The sequence below is a fragment of the Glycine soja genome, chromosome 12 (assembly GCF_004193775.1).
Source record: "Glycine soja cultivar W05 chromosome 12, ASM419377v2, whole genome shotgun sequence".
In the NCBI taxonomy this organism is placed as follows: domain Eukaryota; kingdom Viridiplantae; phylum Streptophyta; class Magnoliopsida; order Fabales; family Fabaceae; genus Glycine; species Glycine soja.
The window spans coordinates 196,581-219,070 of NC_041013.1; the positions used below are offsets into that span (position 1 = coordinate 196,581).

The 22,490-nt window shown below is 34.2% G+C and overlaps 3 protein-coding genes across 4 annotated transcripts; 1 reads left to right on the plus strand and 2 right to left on the minus strand.

Moving 5' to 3' along the window:
* Positions 1 to 1,448: 1,448 nt before the first annotated feature.
* On the plus strand, positions 1,449 to 4,385 carry LOC114380216 (serine/threonine-protein kinase-like protein CCR4). Its single transcript, XM_028339204.1, has one exon. The coding sequence runs from the start codon at positions 1,818 to 1,820 to the stop codon at positions 4,125 to 4,127; it is 2,310 nt and encodes a 769-aa protein (XP_028195005.1). The 5' UTR covers positions 1,449 to 1,817; the 3' UTR covers positions 4,128 to 4,385.
* Positions 4,386 to 4,812: 427 nt separating this feature from the next.
* On the minus strand, positions 4,813 to 9,881 carry LOC114380215 (receptor protein-tyrosine kinase CEPR2). Its single transcript, XM_028339202.1, has 3 exons — positions 9,259 to 9,881; positions 5,965 to 8,645; positions 4,813 to 5,439 (listed from the first exon to the last, which is right to left on the minus strand). The coding sequence occupies exons 2-3, from the start codon at positions 8,519 to 8,521 to the stop codon at positions 5,084 to 5,086; spliced, it is 2,913 nt and encodes a 970-aa protein (XP_028195003.1). The 5' UTR covers positions 8,522 to 8,645; positions 9,259 to 9,881; the 3' UTR covers positions 4,813 to 5,083.
* Positions 9,882 to 10,704: 823 nt separating this feature from the next.
* LOC114379487 (exopolyphosphatase PRUNE1-like) lies at positions 10,705 to 20,799 on the minus strand. Of its 2 annotated transcripts, none has more exons than XM_028338161.1 (14): positions 20,652 to 20,799; positions 20,198 to 20,255; positions 19,048 to 19,542; positions 18,310 to 18,494; positions 16,269 to 16,349; positions 16,135 to 16,176; positions 15,984 to 16,031; positions 15,008 to 15,094; positions 14,299 to 14,425; positions 13,926 to 14,006; positions 13,032 to 13,142; positions 12,805 to 12,869; positions 11,571 to 11,676; positions 10,705 to 10,911 (listed from the first exon to the last, which is right to left on the minus strand). In XM_028338161.1, the coding sequence occupies exons 1-14, from the start codon at positions 20,685 to 20,687 to the stop codon at positions 10,811 to 10,813; spliced, it is 1,623 nt and encodes a 540-aa protein (XP_028193962.1). In that variant the 5' UTR covers positions 20,688 to 20,799; the 3' UTR covers positions 10,705 to 10,810. The 2 variants fall into 2 exon arrangements, with proteins under 2 accessions (XP_028193962.1, XP_028193961.1); XM_028338160.1 differs by having other exon boundaries at positions 20,162 to 20,255.
* Between the last annotated feature and the right edge of the window lie 1,691 nt (positions 20,800 to 22,490).

Here is a 22,490-nt window from a genome sequence, read left to right on the forward strand (position 1 = left end):
TCCATCTCTAAATTTTTTTTTTAAAAAAATTATTTAATAGTTAGTCTGATTTAAAAGTTTAACTAAAATCTATTTTGTAAAAGATTTTTAAATAAATTAAAAATCATATTTTTAAACTATTTTAAAAATTATTTTGGAATTGTCACTCCAATGCTTCACCCCGTGTTGAGTGTTTTGGTAGAGAAGAAATAGAGGGAGAAGTATGTAGGAAAGAAGCCGAAACCGGAGAAAAAAGAATTAAATAAAAATAAATGTTGTTTGATTGAAAAAAAATAGTAAAAAATAATTGATATATTAAATTAATATTAATTTGTTTTACTTGATATTACTTCACCCTATCATTTGGGTTGGGGGGGAGATAAGGGGAGGGGATAATATAGACTATTCGGGTTGGGTTGGGTTGGTGGATGAATAATTGACTATGTTTTTAAAAATAATATCAAATATCCAAAATGTGTGAAAATTAATTTTTAGTAGCACATATTTCTTAGCAGCACCGCACCATTACATACAGACTGTGACGAATGAAGCGCTGATTGTTATGATTTCAGTGGCACCTCATCACCAGCAAGGTTACCTTACCTTGTCCTTTTCTACTGCAAAGGAAGGATGCTTCAGGATCTGTGGCAGCATAGAAGACCCATCTTTTATTTGTAGTGTCTTCACTCAAACTAAGCTGCATTTTCATTATTCATTGATGTCTGAAAATCACACATTAGATCAACCAAAAAAGAGAATAATCTATTCTATGTTCTTCATTATACAGTTTACTTTGATGTTGTAACAGTGTCGTGGATGTGAAGATTAATGCTACAAGATGTAGCAAATTAACTGCGAATATTGCTGAAGAGAATATTGAAGGGTGAGGTTAGAGCAGTTAGGCATTTTTAAATTGAAAACTTACCAAAATGTTATCTCCTACCAACTTTTTTAAGTTATTATAACAAATTTTAAATTGAACAATTGATCTTGATGGATTGCATTGCTGATAAATCTTTGACTTTCTGGTGTCTGTTGTAGGTCTCTATATAATCAGGATTTACATATTGAATAATTCTATATCTTCTTAACAAACCTTTTTAATAATCTTTATAATCACTAGTCACTACTGTGCATTCATGTTAGCTTTGTTGACTCCCATTCCAATGTAAGTTTGGTTTGGGCAATCGAAGTTGGAAGGTCAATGATATTAGTGATTCGTACATCTTAGAGCTATGGAAGTGAATAGCATCGTACTCACCAAATCAGCTTGGGCCGTAGTATTATTATGACATTGGGACTGTGCGAATCTGACATCAATGACAGCTTATAGTATTATTATGCTTTAAGATTTATGAATTATGATCAAGATTGGAGGAGATTTCTTAGCCTTTTGTTAAGTTGTTAGTAAAATTTGTGTAATTAAATGATTGTATAAAAAAGTATTCTCAGTACATATATTATTTATTTTAAATATTATAATAAATTAATATAACAAAAAGGTGATGCCCTATGAAATTGCTGTTATGCTTATGATCAACATAGCGTGGAGAAAAAATGACATTCCAGCGCATGCATCATGGTAGAATTTTAAAATGGATGTTTCTTATGGGGCAATTTTTTTAGCGAGTGAAATGACCGAGTCAGAGTACGTAGATAATTAGACTTGGTCTTGCCTAGGCTGGTCATAGCAATAGCAACGATAGCGTCACTGTTGTGAAACCGCGTATTGCCTTTATTTATTTTTTTGCATAAGATAAAACCTCTTCAGTCTCTTCTCTAATGAATCAGTAGTCACACCATGAAATTATTGAATCCTTTTATTCATTCCCAATTCCATGGCACCTTTTCTCATTAATCACCTCTTTGTTTTCCTTTTTTGTCTTCGAGCCATAAACACACTTTCCACCACTGTTTCCATCTCTGAAACTTCCAATTCCAACCAAACACTTATCTGTGTCCTGCAACACCCAAACCAACAAGGACAATCAAATCTCAACTGTACCAGCTTCCCTCAGGCTCAGGCTATTACACTTGATGTCAATCCCAATGTTTCTTACTCTCAGATTGTGGGCGGCAACGGGTTCGTGTGTGCTTTAGGACCTTTGTCTTCTTCCATCTCCGTCATGGGCTGTTGGAGATTCTCTGCCAATGCTACATACAATGTTCCGTACAAACGCATCTACCGTGGACCCCTCGTGGAAGATATCGACAGTGGCAACTCTCACGTTTGCGGTCTTGTAAGAAAAGGAAATAAGAACAATAGCCTTGAGCTGGAGTGTTGGCAATGGCATGGGTTCAATTCAAGCATGTCCATGCCCATGTCAAGCGTTGCAGTTGGAGAGAATTTCGTGTGTGGCTTATCAGAGAGAGGGGACGTTAATTGCAGGGAAAGAGGAAGGGGTAATGGGAGTAGGGTAAGAGTTGTGGTTGATGCCCCTGCGCCCGGTGGGAATTACAGTTATATCGCAGCTGGGTTTAGGCATGCCTGTGTCATATCTGGTGATGGTAGCTTGCATTGTTGGGGAGACATGGAGGAGGGTCAGAAACCACCGCAAGCTGGGAGCTTCATTTCTCTGGCGTTGGGAGAGAAGCGAAGCTGTGCACTTGGGGACGACAGAAGAGTTGTGTGTTGGGGGTCCAATAATTTCAGCATGCCACGCAGATTGCAAGACACTTACTTCGAATCAATTGTGGCAAAGCGAACCGTTTTCTGCGGAGTCTTGTCTTCTGACTATTCCTTGCTCTGTTGGGGTTCCAAAATATTTGAGTCAAACAACAAGGTGTTTGACGACGTCCTCCCAGGACCTTGTCGGAACGAGTGCCCGTGTGGGCCCCAGTCAAATTCAGCCAAACTATGTAACTCTCCTGGAGGAGTCATTTGTCAACCCTGTTCACCCAGAGTGGTTCAATCTCCCTCGCCTCCATCGAACCAAAGTGGTGGTTGGAGCAGCCAAATGGTGGCGTTTCTGGTGGTTGGTTGTGTGGGATGCAGTTCTCTATTGCTAGTCACGGCCTTCTTCCTTAACAGGTACTGCAACTCCAAACGCAGAGGAAGCCGCGTCCATGACTCTGGCCGCTTGGATGACGATCCGCAGGCACAGGATGGATCTCGTGTTCTTCAGAAGCGCTTGAGCCACGCCATAAGCATGGGAAATGGGAGCCCTTTGGAGGAGTTCTCCCTGGAGACACTGCTTCAAGTCACCAACAATTTCTGTGAGGACAAGAGAATTGGGCTTGGTAGCTTCGGTGCAGTGTACCATGCCACCCTGGAGGACGGCAAGGAGGTTGCTATAAAAAGAGCCGAAGCCTCATCCTCAACCTACACAGTTTTGGGTGGGCAAGGGCAAGTGGACAAAGACAATGCCTTTGTGAACGAGCTGGAATCACTCTCAAGACTCCACCACAAGAACCTGGTCCGGTTGTTGGGGTTCTATGAAGACAGCAAAGAACGCATTTTGGTGTACGATTACATGGACAATGGGAGCCTGAGTGATCATCTCCACAAGCTCCAAAGTTCAGCTCTCATGTCATGGGCAGTGAGAATCAAGGTGGCTCTAGATGCTGCAAGGGGCATAGAGTACTTGCACCAATACGCCACTCCACCAATCATTCACCGTGACATTAAGTCTGCCAACATATTATTGGATGCCAAGTGGACAGCAAAAGTGTCTGATTTTGGACTCTCTCTCATGGGCCCTGACCCTGAAGATGAGGATGCCCACCTTTCACTTCTGGCCGCTGGCACTGTTGGCTACATGGACCCTGAATACTATAGGCTTCAACATTTGACCCCCAAGAGTGACGTCTACAGCTTTGGGGTGGTTTTGCTTGAGTTGCTCTCCGGCTACAAGGCCATCCATAAAAACGAGAATGGGGTGCCACGAAATGTTGTTGATTTTGTGGTGCCATTCATTTTCCAAGATGAGATTCACAGAGTGTTGGACAGAAGAGTGGCCCCACCCACGCCCTTTGAGATAGAGGCAGTGGCCTACGTCGGTTATTTGGCTGCTGATTGTGTTAGGCTTGAAGGTCGAGATAGACCAACTATGTCTCAAGTTGTAAATAACTTGGAAAGAGCATTGGCTGCATGTTTAGCCAAACCAATACTCTCTAGGTCCACCACCGATTCTATTTCTTCACAATAGCTCATCTTTCGCTCCCTTGAATGGATTCTCAAAAGAAATTGTCAACTTTTGTACATTTCTCCACCTTTTTTTTTTTAAAAAAAAAAAAATCTAATTTCGACGTCACCAGACGAGTCAATTATACTAACCCGGTCCAATTTTTGTTTTATTTTGTAATGGATGACTCCTATAAGTGTATTATCATAAATTTGATTCTTGCACCAACCAGCAAGGAAAAAAAAATATACACCATGTTGAATCAGTGCATTTTAAGCAAAACCAACACGGTTCACAACTCTCCTTTTCTTTTTCTTTTTTTAACTACTACTCGCCACTAGGTCAACGTTTATTTTCTCTCTTCCCGAGACAAAACCAAATAGACGGAAAATTTTCAAATAGGAGACTAGTAGCATAGTCTTAAGATCTCTAACAAATCAATAAAATATATATGTGCTTTTCAACTTCAATCTTCACAAACCCGTGTGGCGTATGTCTCTAGACTGTTTCCATTTATTTTAACAACTACGCGTGACAAAAGAAACCCATTTGGTAGAAGAAATGGGAAACAAAAGCAAAATGATTAAGTTTCAAACTTCAGATCTTTATTCACAAAACCTTGTACCAACAATTGGAACCTATGGTGTAAAGTGGGTCAAAACTTTGGAGTTAAAAAAATTGAAATTTTAAAAACATACAACGAAACAAATAAGAAGGGAAACTCGAGTGAATGATTTGAATAAATAGTCAGCTTCAAAAAACAAATAAAAAGAAAAAGGTGAAAAGAGCTTGGACAATATAATATTCAAGATACCTAAACACGCAAAGCAATAGAAGAGCAAAAGACAACAATTTAGGAGGGCATAATTATGATAAATGTCGGCTAGGTTACGAAAGTGCAGTGCTTCTCAATTGGGAAATAGTAAATATAGTTGAGCAAGTGTTTGAAAAGAAAAGAAACCCACTGGCCACTACCAGTACTAGAGAAGGGCCTTTGTGTCTTTGTTTGGAGATTTGAATGCGCAAGGTTCGGCATCAATTAGCATCTTAACAACCTCTCTCATGGTGGGGCGCAACGATGGAAGCTTAGTGGTGCACTTAATAGCAATCTTCAACACTTTGATCATATCTTCAACAGACTCGGATGTCACCCTTTCATCAAGAATGTTGAGAATACTTTCACGGTCATTGAGATTACTCAACACCCAATAAACAATATCCTTCGCCTCTCCATATTCCTCTTCAATGGGTTCTCTGCCAGACACTAATTCTAATAGCACCACTCCAAAGCTATAAACATCACTCTTTTCCGTGATGTCAGTGGCATAAGCAAGTTCTGCATGGAAGAGAGCAATATATAAATTAACCAACCATATCCTATTATTACACATTCGATCATACATAAATAGGGAGCATATGTTACAAAAAGACACACTCGAGATTTCACATTATCTGTGTAGGGAACTATTAAGACCAGGTAATTTGTTTGTAAAAATTAAAACAGAACTATAACCGCTGTGCTAATCTCAAGAGACATAAGGACTGAAATATGATTGAAACTGACACAATATTTTTACTCAACGGGCTTTCTTCAACAACAGAAATTCACCTCATCAACCAATCTTGGTAACCATTCATTGATAACAACAAGTACACATTTCAAGGTAGCATCCTAAAGTAAATTTGGAAGGCAATTAAAAATTCTACATACACAATAAATATAAATAAATAAAAATGTACTCAGCAGATTGTATAGTATATTTCACAATTCACATATCACAAATATATTGAGGTGCTTCTGAATAGTGACAAACATGATCATGAGATGCTTCTGAAACATAAACACCATTTGCAAACTTACCTGGAGCAATATAACCAAGTGTGCCCGCTAGACAGCTATAACCCAACTGCTTATCAGATTTTTCTGCAAACCTTGCAATACCAAAATCAGCAATTTTTGACTCATAATCCTCATCAAGCAAAATGTTGCTGGATTTTATATCCCTGTGAATAACTGGTGGGTTACAGTCATGGTGTAAATAGGCAATTCCTTTCCCAGCTCCCAGAGCAATTTTATACCTCTGGTTCCAATCCAAGTTTGGCTTCCCATCTTTTATCTGTCTGTGAAGAGCTTGAAAAAGATTACCATTTGGCATGTACTCAAACACTAAAAGGTTGGATCCTCCTTTAAGTAAAGAAGCATAGAGTTTAAGTATGTTTCTATGCCTAATTTTCCCCAAAATCTCCATCTCTGCAGCTAAAATTTTCACACCATCTACTTTCCCTAGTTGCTTGACAGCCACCATGGCTCCATTTTTCCTCAACTCCACTCGATAAACCTTTCCTGTACCACCACTACCTATCAAATTATCTTCATCCAATTTACATATTTCATCGGCATCAATATCTACTTGATGGAAAGATGCAAGTTTCCATTTTTGACTGACTTCCTTTTGACCTTGCAAGTTTTTCTCGGCGTCATGCTTGAGGCTTCTACAACTCAAAAACACCAACCCCGCCAAAATAACAACAAAAATAGAAGCAATGAAAAAGAACAAGACAAATTTATCAGCAGAGACACTTGGCTGACCATGATTTTTGGCACAAATCTTCAAATCAGAATTCATGGAAGGTTTTAGGTTTCCCTCAACACACAGCCCCTTGTTTCCAAGAAAAGCTTTCTCTCCTCCAACAATAAAAAGACCAGATGGGATTCTTCCAGAAAGCTGGTTTTCAGAAAAATCCACTGAGCTTAACTTTATTGCTTCTAAATTTTCTGGAATAGAACCTGAAAGTTTGTTCCCAGATATGTTAAGAGAGTTCAATGAGCTCATAAGTGAAACTGACTGGGGGATATTTCCAGATAGAGAATTCCAAGCAAGATTCAAGTCCACCAGCATTGCACAATGACCCAGTTCTGCAGGTATTGATCCAGTTAAAGAATTCTCTTCTAGATGCAAAGAAGATAACTGCTTCAGAGATCCAATTTCAGGTGGTATTTCACCAGAGAAATTATTGTTGCTCAAGTAAAGCTTCTCCAAGTTCACCAGCTTGCCAAGCTCTGATGGGAGCTTACCTGAAAACCTGTTCTTTGTCAAAACTATATGACTTAAGCTAGTAGACAACCCGATTTCTGAAGGTACCTCACCAGTGAAATCATTATAGGCCAAATCAATTATTTCTACATATGGAATTGCCCAAACCTCGTCTGGAATTTTCCCAGATAATCGGTTCATACTAATCCTAAACCTCTTCAGAGATTTACATGTAACATAAGACTCCGGAAAAGTCCCAGAGAAATTGTTTTGCAATGCAAGCAAAAACCTCAACTTCCTGTTTTCACACAAGAACTTTGGGAAATCACCTGAAAATTGATTCTCAGATATGTCAATACTTTCAAGTGGTGAAAACCTGCCAAAATTTCCTGGAATCGTCCCAGTGAAGCTGTTTCTATAAATTGAGAATCCAATGAGATGACGCATATCTGCAAATCCAGCAGGAAGTTCTCCAGAAAAGTTGTTTTCATATAGTTGAAAAACAACCAAGTTCTTCATGTTACCAATTTCCTCTGGCAACCTACCATACATATTGTTGGCAGAAAGGTCAATCTCCTGCAGATTGGTGAGGTTTGCTAGCTCGGCTGGTATCTCTCCTGTCAAATTATTGGAGAAGAGCTCAATCTTGTAAAGATTCTCTAACTTGGAAATTGATCTGGAGAGTCTGCCAGAGATCTTGTTTCTCGAAATATCCAGTGTCTCCAATGCCTTCATTTCATATAGTGATTCTGGAATGTCTCCTATCAAGTGGGAGCCACCAAGATAGAGCCAGGCCAAGTTCTTGAGATTTCCAAGAGTCCCTGGAATCTCACCCTCATTGTATTCATTTTCCCCAAGACCCAGTGAAACCAGTCCAGTTAGATTCCCCACCGAGCTGGGGATGCTGCCAGAAAAGTAGTTTGCTGAAAGGTCAAGAACCTGCAGGCTTCTCAGCCCAGACAAGTCTGGGATTGCTCCAACCAATTGATTTCCTGTTAGATTCAACACTCTCAGGCTGGTACACCTGCTTATTTCTGATGGAAGCTTTCCAGAAATTAAATTGGATGGGAGTGACAGAACTTGCAGGCTCTGCAGAATCGAGAGGGATGGGAAAATGTCACCAGAGAGGGACTTATTGTCCAGTGAGATTTCTGTTACTCTTCCAGAAACCGGATCACATGTAATTCCATAAAACTTGCATGGAGAGTCTGATTCATTCCATGAAGCCAATGAATTCGAGGAATCCTTCAAATGATTCTTGAACTGAAGAAGAGCTTGGGTTTCCAACGTCAGAGACACACAAGGTGGAAAAATAGAGTAGGAAGTGAGTAACAGCATTGCCAAGAACTGGAAAAAGTGAAAGAGACGGGGACTCTTGGCCATTAGGATAAGATTCAGGGACAAAGTTGTCAGTCAGTTCAGAAGAGAAATAGAATCATTGGAATGCCAGCAAGGTGGATGATATTCGAACTTGGGTGATCAATAAACCATTATTGCAGGGACCATCCTGGAAACATTGATGAGGGAACAAAATCATGCACTGACATTAAATTATAAACAAACTATACATTAATAAATAATGCAAAGGAAAAGCAACATGGTGATGTCAGAGAACAAAAAGAGGTGATGTTGGAATGTCAATTTTGTTTCTATCTGTGGAGAATTATTGCGCTGTCATTACTATGATTCTAATCAAAGAATTGAAGGAAGAGATAATGCTTTGAAGTCACTCATTCACATCTTTGGCACAAAAGAGGTTGCAATCTAATTTGCTCTGAAAGCAAAGCACATAATATAATCATGGCCAAGTATACTTCTTCTTTTTTAATCATGAGATACTATTACTAACAACCCTGCCCTGAACATCAGAATGAAATTGAAACCTTTTTTATATTATTTTGGGAATAGCTAATCAATCACAAGGTAATACTTGGAAAAGTAGTTTATCAATCACAAGTTAAAATTGTTAAAACTTCAACCTGAAGAAAGACCCTTCTGGTCTTCTTTTTCCATCATTATTTCCAAACTCAAAACAAAATAACAGAATAAGAAATTGGAAGAAATAGAATTTTCATTTCATTGGCAAGGATTAAACCTGCGTGGAAAAAAGGATCTGATACCTGATTTTGAGTGGACGAATAGCAACTATGATGGATCTCTGTAGCGTCTTTACTCCAAAAATAAGAGGTAAACAGAGCCTTGTTTGTGCCTAGTGAGAATTTGATAGAACGAGAGTTTTGTTTTGTTTTTTTTTTTAGTAGGGAAATGCATGGACACGGAGCTGAGAACAAACTGGAATTGGCACTGCCATAGGTATTGCGTTGGAAGTTTGTAAAGGAAAAATAAGGAAGTTGAAAGAGGAAATTGGTAGTGGTCCAGATATGCAAGAGACTAGAGAGAGTGAGCACTAGCAGATGGTGGTGGCGTGGGTGTGAGAAACTGAGACAGAGACAGAAACAGAACACTTTCCAGAAACATTTAACGTTGCCTTGAAATTGAAATATGCCAAAAGAGTAAAAGGTAAGAAGGGATAGCTTAAATTTGACACTATTGCATAATGTCAAGGATTGAACCAGTGATTGAGGTTTGGTGTGGGGCAAAAATGCCTTTAGAGATTAGCATTAGAAGGTGCTATTCTTCCTTCCCAGACTTATCTCAACATGTTCCACCGCTAGTAGTGGATGTTTGGACCACTATAAAGCACACACAAGTACACCCATTTTACTATCCACTTATTTCCCCCATCAACCATTTCTCACTCTTTCTCTTTTTCATTTCACGAATCAATTCCTACATTACTCAATCAATACTGATCCATCTTCCACGTATACAGAACACTTTCCAGAAACATTTACCTTATTCAAATAAAATTACTTGCGTAAATTGTGCTTATATAAGGTAAATAAACTAGATCAGTTAATAATAAACTGTCTACTACTACTCTTCAGGAAAGCAAATCAAAGTTGCTGATATTTTAGCAAAACACTGTCTGAAGTTAGTTTTACAATTTTTGACATTGTTCCTTATTTCATTGCTATTCTGTTGTTAGCATATAGATGTTTCATCCACGTGGTTTAGTTTCTAATTTCACTCTTTCTCAAAAAAAAATATAGTACGTACGTCCCCCTTTACTTTTGTCATCTATGGACACCCGTGAGTATTTTTATTTTGACGAGAATTTGGATAAGAAGGTGAAAAATCTTGTTCATTTTTGGACAGAATATTTCTTGAAAGTAAGAAAACAAAAATATCATTTTACAAACAAAAAAAAAGACGTGTAAACATATATTTTTTAACAAAAAACTAATTTTCCTCTAAAATTATATCAAAGATATTATTGAGGAAAATAGAAACAGTCTTGGATATTAAAAATTGGACTGGTGTGGCTCTGCATAAGTTTATGCTCAACACTCAACAATAGTATGAGTGCAGTGGTCTTCCTGATCTCTTATTTATTGTATAATTTCGTGAGTATTTTGTTTTTGTCTCTTTTTGTGTAATGATTGCAAGTAAAAGACCGTGGCAGTGAGCGGCTGCAGGTTGTTTGTAGCCACCAAAAAAAGCCGTTCACAGAATCCCAATCCCATAAATAAGTTGTTTTACTCTCTGTTTACAATTTATATATAAATAAAATAGTAACGTAGACATTTCATTTATTTTGGTATAAACCTATTAGGCTTTTGGTATCCCAACGAACTCTTCTATGAGATGCTCTACTATTTTCCTTGATGTAATCTTATCGATCTCATACGCTTTCATCCCATTTTTCAGACCTGCCACAACATGACGCAAATTAGTAGCATCTATGCATGCATTGCACCTACTAGCATTTTATGTAATAAGAAAACACAGCCATTCTCAGTAAAATATTGTGAGCTACACTATACCCATCGACTACATTGATATATGGACTGTATATTCAAGAAGATAAACCACAAAACTATACGCATACTTATTCATAATGTCAATCCTTCAAAAATATTAGTTACTAAATTAGTCTTTTGAAAAATTAAATTATTATATTCATCTTCTTTTTCTAAAAAAAAATATTACCATTACCATATTAAATTGATGACAATTTTTTTAAAATACTAAGTTAATGATAACTGCTTAAAAAACTTTTAAAAACTATTTTGATGACTATATTCAATTTTTTAGAGGTTAATATAATGCCCCCTGCAACTTTGGAAGATTAAATTAAAGATTTTCTAAAGAAACGAAATTATTTTTTGTTAATAAAATTTTAAGATAAAGAAATAATGCCTCAATTCAAGATAAGAAAAGCTTGCAATCCTAATAAATAAATAAAAAAACATTTATGAATGTGGGCTCGAATCGGCAATTTATCAAATAACAGTCCTTCATCTTAAAATTATTTCATAAAAGAATAAAATACAATTAAGCCTTTTATGAGTGAAAAGCTAAAACCAACCTGGAAAGTGTAAGCTCTTGAGTGGCAGCCGGGAAGCATTGAAATCGAAGAAGAAGAGCAAACTCTCCAATAGCTTTGCAGATTCCGTAGATATTAAAACTTCTCTCTAAACAAACATATTTATAGAAATTATGTTCAGTTTGTATCGCACGAATAAGCCAAAATTAAACATCAAGTGATACATTAAGAGGAGGACTACAATACTAAAGCTAATTTTAATTAGTAGAAAACGTCGTTGATAAAATTTCGTACTAAGCAAGATAATTACATATCGAAGCTAAATTAGTTATGGATTCTTCCCCCAAAAATATAATTATGTATTATCAGACTATGTTATGAAAAGGTACAACAAAGACAAACATATTAGCTGAAAAAACCATCGTAAAATTTAGTACTAATCAAAATAAGTATACATGCTTAACCTAAATTAATTTATGTCATTGAGAAACAAAAATAGTATAATCAAATTTTGGCCAGATAAAATGCCATGATAAAAACTTATTTGATCACATGGATAAGGTTACAAATATCTGAACCTCTCTGCTAAATCCCACAATGTTACAATAACATTGGGAGCATGCCGTATGCTACCTTTTTATTGAAAGTTGATATCATTACTCAAAACATGTTACCTATACTTCAACACTAATAATTCACTCTACATACTTAAAGCCAAGTAAATAATCTTTCACCTAGTAGTAGTAGTACGCATTTGTTTACATTATTTAGCTTCCTCATACATATGATGTAATTAGGGGATTTAAAAAAATTAGATTGAAATAAATTGAATTGATTTTTTTTTGAATTAATTCAAGAAAAAATTAGTGCACTATTTTATAAAATTAATTCGATTAATTGAATTGTTTTTATAAAATCAGTTCAATTAATCGAACTGATTTTTATTTAAATATTTTTTATTAAAAAAAGTAGTTCAAAAATTAATTTAAAAATCAATTTAAAATTAGTTTGACTCTTAAAATTAATTTAAAATGGGTTAAAAATTAATTCAGTTCAAAAATAATTTTTTAAAATCATTTCAATTTTGTATTTAAATCAGTTTAACTATTTGAATATAAAATCAAATAAGTCAAAACAATTCGAAATCAATTTAGTTCGGTTTTTGTACAGCCATAGATGTAATCATCGAAGAAACACTAATAAAATATAAGATGCAATGATTCTTAATGTTTTGACTTAATTTGGAGTTTGATTAGTATGGAAAGTAGAAACAAACCTTGAAGTTCTTTTCATCGTTATAATACCCCGAAACGACAATAAGTGCTCGAAGTTTCTCAGATACTGAAGCACAATAATAATAAAAGGGGTTGAAAGTAAGAAATGCATATAATTATCAACAATGAGATATTTATCACATTAAAAAAAAAAGATATTCTATTTCCAAAACCAAATGGAAACTCTTAATTAGTTCAATAACGGAGATTTTATGTCAGAGTCGCGTACACTGGAAGCGTGTTATTTCTTGAGCTAGATTTTCTGCGTGAGAAAGAAGCTGTCCGATTGAAATTCCGATACAACTCATGCCAATTTGCACTGACCTTGAATCTGCACTTTCTGGTTTATTACCCCCCTCAAATAAATAAATTTTATTAATATAGTGTCCCACATTCATATATAAAATATAAAAAAGTGTGCAAATTAAACATTAATAAAATGAAAATACCTTACCATATGTATTCTCGAGTTAATTATACTATGCAATTATTATCGCATTAACATTATATATGTTATATTTTTTATTAAAAAAAAACTTATTCAAACTGAATCAATGTATTTTATGATAGATCAATGACTTTTTTTTAATATAACCTAATCAAAAACACCTCTAGTTGATACTCGTTTATAAACTTTAAAAAAAAACATCAAAGCCATATATTTACTTAATAAAAAAAATCACTTAGTTTTTTTTTTATCACAAACCAGCTGATGTTATTTCACTTAGTAATAAGTACAGTTCATAAGAATTTTGAGATCCATAGGAATTATTTGAGGATAAAGACCACAAGCGAGATGCCTTTAAAGTGAAAGGACTGCTAGCTACAAATTTGAAAAAATATTTTTTGTAAAAAGTGACTTATAATCAAGAAAATATTACATGATTCAAGACCACAGTAACCTTGACCAATTTTCACATGAGATACAATCAAATATTATTAATTCTTCTTCTTAAACTGAAACTTTATATTGTAGTAGTTTATTAGAACAATAGTTCGATCTACTCTGCCGACAGTCAGCATGCAGTACCACTTAGAGAGGGAATGTGATATGTATATATTGTCATTTGTGAAATGAAATGATAGGCCAAATTCACCTTTATAAAAATGTAAAAGTCAATACCTTGTCCTGTCCACTTTTTAAAATCCTTTCGCAAGATATCTGCTACTTGGAGGGAGGAAAGGTCATGCATTTTGTACCTCACTGAAAATCACACATATGAAAGAGTTTCATAACTAAACCAAGTTTACAAATATCAGATGCAAAAAATGCAATAGCACGTATATATAGTTCAAGTTCAAATCTGTTGGTTTCCTAACAGACTTGTGAATCATAGCTATATATAACCGGTATGTGTATGTTTGCAGCATCTATCTAATCATTGCAAACTTTTAAAAAAGAAAAGAGCTCAACAGCAATCACATTTAATCAATCCTTCATCAAAATTTGCATGTGCTACAAAACTAAATTGATAAAAAAATGGTGTGGGACATACATAATTGGTAAAGACCATTGCATCCATAACGACCAGCACCATTGATCAATAATGAAGCCATGTACTTATCTTTAGAGGAGCAACGAGGGTCCCTTAGATTCGCAGTATCCAAAAGAATGCCAGCTAGCTGCAAGCATAAAAGATTAGACAAAAGTTTATTTTAGTTTTCGGTAGACATGAGGGACAGAACGCCCAATCAAAACAAAAAAACTACAGTAAATCGAACTAAAATCGCCAAGAATCATGCTAGCAAGCCTGGAATCAGTAGTTAATAACTCTCTTATAATTGCAATGAACCTTCTTTTCTCTTTTTTTTCTTCTTTCCAAAAAAAATAAGTTTCCACAATCTTAGAAATCACATTAAGATATTAGAAGAAAAGATGAATTATACACCACAAGGGCAAGAGAGCCTACATAGCAAAATCATTGTCAGGGGATTTAATTTTCTACAGTAACAAGTTGGACCAGACGGTGAAAACTTCAAACAAGTACTGTTTATGGAAAATTTTCTCGTACCCTCTCCATCTAACAGGAAATGTAGTGTCATTGTAAAGGGTTCAAATTTTGTGTGACATTTCTGAGTTTCTAGTCCAGTGCAAAATCTAAATAACGTGGAGGGCTTATCGATAGATACTTGTCGAAAGAAATTTACATTTAAGTTAAAGAAAAAAGAGATAATTCAAAATTTAGAGCTTGAAGTTTGAAGTACCAGAAGTTTGCTGAATGATTTGCTAGCCAAAATTTCAGGCGAATACGTCGCAAATTTGTCTGCTATGGCGGTGCAACAAGAGCTTTCCTGTAGCCATGGTTAAGTGGTTAAATATCAACTGACTCCTTGTAATGTATAACAATGGCAGAAAAAATATTATTCTTCTAGATAACTTTACATCAGTTCATATGATAAAACAAAGATCTTTGGCTACCCCTCGTTCATATGTGTTCATACTTCATAGCCAAAGATGATGAGAGAGTATATAACATGCATGAGAGCATTTCTAGGTAGCACCATTTATTTGTAAGATTCATACAATTCTGTATAAAACCTTAGTACAGAATTATAAACATATTTTTTCCCTAATATCAATCTCTAAAACTGAAGGAATCATATCTTCAGCATAACAGAGTGAATTCATTCTTCATTCCAATTGAGCTAAATGGGGGACTCCGAATACAGCATATTGAGGTAAAATGATATATCATGAACTTGTCTGATCCAAATCACAGTAAATACACATAAGACTACACAAGGACTTCTTTAAAGGCTTAAATTCATTTTTTTCTCCCCATAGTTTACTTCGATGTTGATTTTGGTCTCTGTTCTTCAAAAGTTAAATTTTTGGTCTCTAATAGTTTTAAAAAGTTTGGTATTAGTCCTATTACTAGTAATATGTCAGAACACCGTGACTTGCAAGGTGTAAGTGTGTAACCATTTGAACCAGTGTATGGTATACTAGAGGGACCAAAACCTAAAAAAAGAACAACAAGATAAAACTATAAGGATCAAAACTAAGAATAAAATTATAAAGATCAAATTATCAAAATGTAAATTTGCAAAATCATAAAGACCATAAGTTAAACTTTTAAAATATAAAGATCAAAACTAAAATTTAAGTAAACCATGAAAACCAAATATGTACTTATAGAGAGAGAGATCATAGAGATTGTTTTGGAAATTTAAGGCCTACCTCTTCTGTTGTTGTGACAGTTTTAACCCATGGATATATTGTCTCTCCCTGAGAAAGAAGAGTTAGGATGTCGATGGTATGCATTAGTTCTGAAATACTTAGAATAAGAAAGCCGCTTATAAAATGAACAAACTAGGTGCAGTAAATTAACCTTTCTGCAGTGAAAAATTTCAACCACAGCCTGCTTTAATTTCTGCTTTCAAAAAACAAAATCTCCATCATTTTCTACAATTTTAACGACAGCTGAGCTGTGAGCAGTGTGTAGTCCAATGCGTAATTTGTTACCTCTTGCTTACTGGCAATCCTGCTTCCCTTCAACAGTACGATCTTAAGACTTCCAAATATATCATAGTATGAGAGATCAATCTGTTTGCAATTTATTCAAGACGCAAAAATGCATGTTAAAGTAAGCATTCATCTAGAGTGGACACAAACTAAATGTTATTGTGAGGATAAGGTTTGTCAAGGAGGCGCATGGCCTAATTACCTCGATATGATTTTATTCAATCTTCCTACAAATGTTCCGAAACGCCAGTAATATGTTGGTGAGCAGTACCATCATACTGCCAATGTCTTGTATGACTTTACTTATTTATTTTACTTCTAGTGAAAAATATTACTTTTATGAAAGAGATGGCTACGAAAATTCAAAGTAATAATCCTGTTCTACACAAATACATTGTGCAGCAGTTTGTTCTAATTTTTCAGTTAGTACTTAATTTTGTAAAAGGAATATTTATAACTTTGTCACACTTTTTTTTGACACAGACAAACCCCTCCCCCACATCTAAAAATTTCCAATGATAAGTGTTATGTATAGGTATATTTTGGAATTAAATCATATAGAAATTGTTAATTTTTATTTTATTTTTCTTCATTTTTATGTGAATAATTGAAATTTTAACAGCATTTAAGTTTTTGTGCAAAAAGTATTTAAGTTTGTGAATTTATAATGCTTGATGAATAATTATTGTAGAAAAATAAACTAAAGCCTGAGAAAGCAAATTGAACATTTGAAGCTACTCGCTCAGGCGCTCAGCGAGCAAAACATGCTTAGCGCCAAGAAGTATGGAGAAGTATGATACTTGAAGGCACGCTTAACTCAAGTTACGCGCTCAACAGAGATGACCATCATACTAGCTAAGCGCGACAGTTGCGCTTAACGCGAAGGTTACGTGAAATCTAAGTTGAACTATAATTATAAAAAGATAAAGAGGAGAAGGAGAAAAAACACACACCTACACAAAGAGTATTTAAGATAATACAATTTCTTACAAAAGGAAAATGCTAGAAGCATGAAAAACAATCATTACGAGTCATTCTTGTTCTCCATTCCCTTTCTCAATTGTCCCATTTACTATTTATTACCCTCTTACAATTGTAAAGCATCTCATGACAATGAGAGTCTAAAATCTCTTTTGTTAGGAACTTAATAACCAACTGCTCTTGGTGTAATTACTTTTTCTATCTATTTAATATTATTATTTTTTCATCCTTTTTTGTGCTTAATTTTATTTGATCGCTCATATGCATGGTAAGTAAGTTTTAGGGGTGACATAAAGTGTTATTCTCTAATAGAATTGGAAAATAGTATTTAAATAATTTATCTCTAAGGATAGAATAATTTTATTCAACCTGTTATACATCTGTATTCTTAATGTAATTGAATTATTTTACCTCCTAAATTAGGTTTTTTCACTTAAGTGATTATGCTTAGAGTATATGAGTAGATATAAGTGATAATTGAAATAATGTTAAATAGAATAAAAAACATTTAACATTACATCAAAAATAGCTCCGATAGGTTAAGCCTCCAACATTTTCAATTAACTTTTGCTTCTAACATTGACTTCTCTCATCTTGTCTGTTTAACTAATTCATTTAATTTTGTTTTTTTAGCTTTTATTTATTTTAATTTAATTTAATATCAATTTATTTTACTATTTTCACAATCTTTTAAACCAATTTAATTATTGCTTGATAATTATATGTTCATCTACCTAGATACAAACAAAATTTCTAGACTCACACTCAAACTTTCGTTTACACATTAATGCACTTGTCAATCCATCAATAACAAATACATTATAACTGTTTGTCCAAATCCTGTAGATATCGATCACTTTGCGCTAAATGTGATGATCTTTGGATGTCAATCTAGATTTTTTTCATTATTTTGCCATAAAATACTTTCATATACTGCATCAACTTCTATACCCTTCAAGAAACTAAGATGAATAGGTTTCAAGTAATTAGCGGCCCTATTTGGATGTAAACCAGAACTTCTTTTCAAATTATAAATTTTAGAACAGTCAGTCAAACTAACCTCATCTGCAAAAATTAAGGATGACTGATCAATATGACACGAATCAAGCAGCCACTTGAGTTCAACATGTGAGCCAAGATTTGCCCGGTTAATGTTAATAATTGGAACTGTGCAGAATTGATTGCTTTCTGAAGTTACATGTAGGTAGAAGGAATACATGATGGTTGAAGCCACAGTTCCCACGTCTGTGAACAGTTAGTTAAAAATGTGAATCAAAGATGACCTTTAGAATATATCCTTAGAGAAAACAATGGTTATTAGAAAAATCTCTTGGACCAACTGTCGTTAAGCTTGGCGCCTAATCCTATTGGGTGGAATCATTCCAATGGTTTTATAATTTAACATGCAGCCTCATGCAAGAGTCCTTTGGACTTGAAATTTGTAAAAATCACTTGATCATATAAGCTTTGCTAGCATGCAAGAACTAATTGTCCTAATTAAGCATAAGCTATTAAATGAATGTACTAGAATGGTTTTCGACCTTCAAAACTTTTATTTGGAAACTTTTGTTTTTACATTTGCATCAGAAAGGAGGTAATAAATGCAAACTAACAAAGGCTATCAAATGATCTAGCCCCAGAAGAAAATTTTTGGAACTAGACTTGTCCTCCCACACACGAAAATGAGAAATCAACATAAACCTATCACATTCTAACATCATGGATTCATGTTCAATGGATTTCAATGTATGTTAAGATTTTGAGTTAGATACCACAGAAGCTAAGAAGAAGAAATTACCAGCACCATCTGAACCCATAACAGCATGTAAGAATTTCCCAGGTACACCAGCATTGACATCATCCTTTCTTGCTTTCAAAAATGCATTTAGCTTGTCAATGCTTTCACATGATTCAACAATTTCCATTTCTGGTGATACTCCAATATAGTATGAAGCTGCAGATAGTGGAAGTAGAATACTTGATAGCTTTTCTTTTCTTCTAATGACAGTATATGTCTTTTCTGTATTGTGTATTGCAGGTGATTGTTCAGGAGTCCGGGGGCTTTGGCCATATCCAAGATGATGATGTTTTGGATTATCCGGTTCAATCAGCTCGGATAGAATATCCAGTTGTATAAATGGAGCAATTTTGCTGGTTTTTAACCACTTCTCAGACGAAGAATGTTCAGAAGATTTAGAGTTCAATCCTGAGACTGCTGAATTCTCCGGTGACAACTCCATAACCTCTTCAGAGATATCTGAGACAAAGCTTTTGGGTCTGGTTTCACCAATATCTGATACATATATTATTATACGAAACATTATTAGCTTGGTTGCCTTATAAGAAATTATGAATCCAGGGCGTCCAGGTATTTTTTTACAAATATGACATTCAATTCAAGCTAAGCACATTAACACATATTCTTCATCTTTCTTGGCCAAGGACTCGCCCATTTCTGAGAAAAAACTTGAAGGCCCCCCAAAAACGAGATGGGAAAAGCCCAGGCACAAAATAGGACAAAAAGGTTTAAAAAATAGAAACAAATTATTTGAAGTCTCCAAACCAGGGGAAAAGGAATTCAAATAAAAATGAATGATAGAAAAACTTGTGACTTGTGAGGCCAAACTTGAAGTACATGTACAATTTAGAAATTGAACACAAGACTCAACTGAGCCAAGTCGGTTGGACTTGAGGGAACATTAGAAAACAAATCTTTTTTGGTAAGGTATTGATTAGAAAACAAGTCTTACAAAATTAGAAAGTTAAGAACAAGATAAAGAAGAATAAAAATGTTAAATTGTTTCTTATTTTTATGAGTCGTGAATATTAAGTGTTAAATTTTTTTACACAAATAGTCCACTCAAACTTAACTCAGAACATACATTTTTTCTTATTTTTGGACTACGACTCACACGTAAATTCTAATTGAGACTTCAAGGGAATCTGACCATCAGATCTTAGAAGGCCATCGAAGTATGGATTCTCTCTAGTACGAATGTATGGTTCCTGCATGTAAGGGAGGAAAAGGAATCAGAATAGTAAACTAGGGAAATACTGAAACTAACAATTCACTAATTTATTACATTCAAATTGATTAAAAGAAATCATATTTGAACTAGAAAATAAAGAATGAAAATAATAGCAGCTTGAAATTGGCCTAGTTGCATACTGAAACTAAATTTAACATATTAGTAGACCATAAGAGTTATAAAGTTAGCTTAATAGTTGAAGGAAGAAAAGAAAAAGAGATTGTACATCCGAATATTTTTCACTAAAATTCTAATAAAACTAACAATTGACATCTGTTTATATCAAAAAAATACTAGTAGAGCATAAGATGTTTGTAGTAACTCTGAATGATATTTAAATGCTTAAAGAAAATCATGAGAGGTATTAATTAACCTTCTGAGTTGGGGTATTTGCTCCAGCAGACCTCATGGTGGAGATAATAATTTAGACTTAAAAGAAGCAAAGTATGAAAACATGATAATTTTTAAGGGCCTAAAGGGACGGCAGAATAGGTATAGAACAAGAAAGGGAAAAACAAGACAACACGGTATTTGTTGGATACTCCGAAACTGGTGACACCCATTATGCCATTATCTCTACATATATGCCGTGTGAAATCAAACACAACAGAATATGCGTATGCATGCGTGCAGGCCTTTGCCGCTTTGAATTGTAGTACTACGTACTATTTACCCAGCGGGAAATAAAAATATAGTAGTATCTTACATTTGGTGTTACTATTGACTAATCATACTCATCTTTTATCTTTACTAATCTAATCAATGTTTTAAAGATACTAATTAAAGAATTAACATTTTTTTTATTCAAAACCAAGTTAAGGGTGAATTGAAAAACATAGTGGGAAAATATTAATAATCACTTGAGTAAGATTTCAGTTGATGCACCATTACACCTTCATCCTTCTGAGCCAACCCTCCACCTGATCCTCCCATATTTTCTATTCACGAGTGAGCAGTATGGGGATTCTCCAGGGTTTGTTGTGTAATATCTGTTTTGACCGTTCCTTTTTCTGATTATTTTTTTAACAATTTCACTACTACGTAAACCTAATTGCAACCGTAATTATTTTTTGGTCTCTTAGTCTCCTACTTAGGAGATAATCCTATTTAAAATACGATCACTCATTAAATGTGAATATTTCTTCTAACAAAAATTCAAATTATGGTTCACTATGTTATGTTATAGGAGATTAACCTCTTCTACTAAATCCAACCCTATTAATATTGCAACCATACTTTAAAAGGTAACATTTACGATATATATCATGAAAAAAATGGTGTACTAGTACACAATGCAACTTGTTGCATATTGAGCTTAAAATCCATTCGTATAGTGACACTTTTGGGCTCAAATATTAGGTTAGTCCAAAACTTTAAGCGTTAACCAAAGTTAACATCCGTAATAAAACATTAACATACACCTGATCCCGCTGGATAAGGACGTGTAACTCAAATGATTTGTAATTTGGTTCTAGTATATGATAGGATTTGATTTTTTTATTATCTGAATAGAACATTTATAGGGAAAGAAGTTGTCTTTTAATTAATACTCTACTTTCTCATAGATTAATCTTATGACTTTTGACTTTAGGGGTATCTTATTTTTTTTTAAAAAAAACATTATCATACACTTATAAATAATTTTTTTTAATACACTTATAAATAGATCACATATTAGTTAGGAGTTAAATGTCAATATTGTTACATCAAAATAGAATATTACTACTCACAAGAGACCTGGGATCGATCTGGTACCAAGAAATCAGATTCATTTCTAATTTTATACTGTGAATCAATTAAAAATTATTATAAAATTTATTCATAAAATATAAAGTAATTATTATAAAATCAATAATGTCACAATATAATTGAATAATAAAATAAAAAAATATTTATACTATGAATATATTATAATATAATACCAGTATTGTCATATAATATGAAATTTTATTTATAAATTTTGTTTTTTTAGAGAAAATTTATGTGAGTTAATCTCTGAGTTCATCAAGGTCAACATAAATCTTTTGACTCGATGAATTCTTATAGAAATATTTATGAATTACTGGTTAACAAAGATTCTCACATCACCCAAAAATGGAATCATTATTTTTTTTAGACGATTGAATTTCTTATCAATGGATCAAGTAAATTAATTTGCTCATAAAGCATCATTATTACACAGATAAGTAAAAGCATCGGGTTTTTCTTTTCT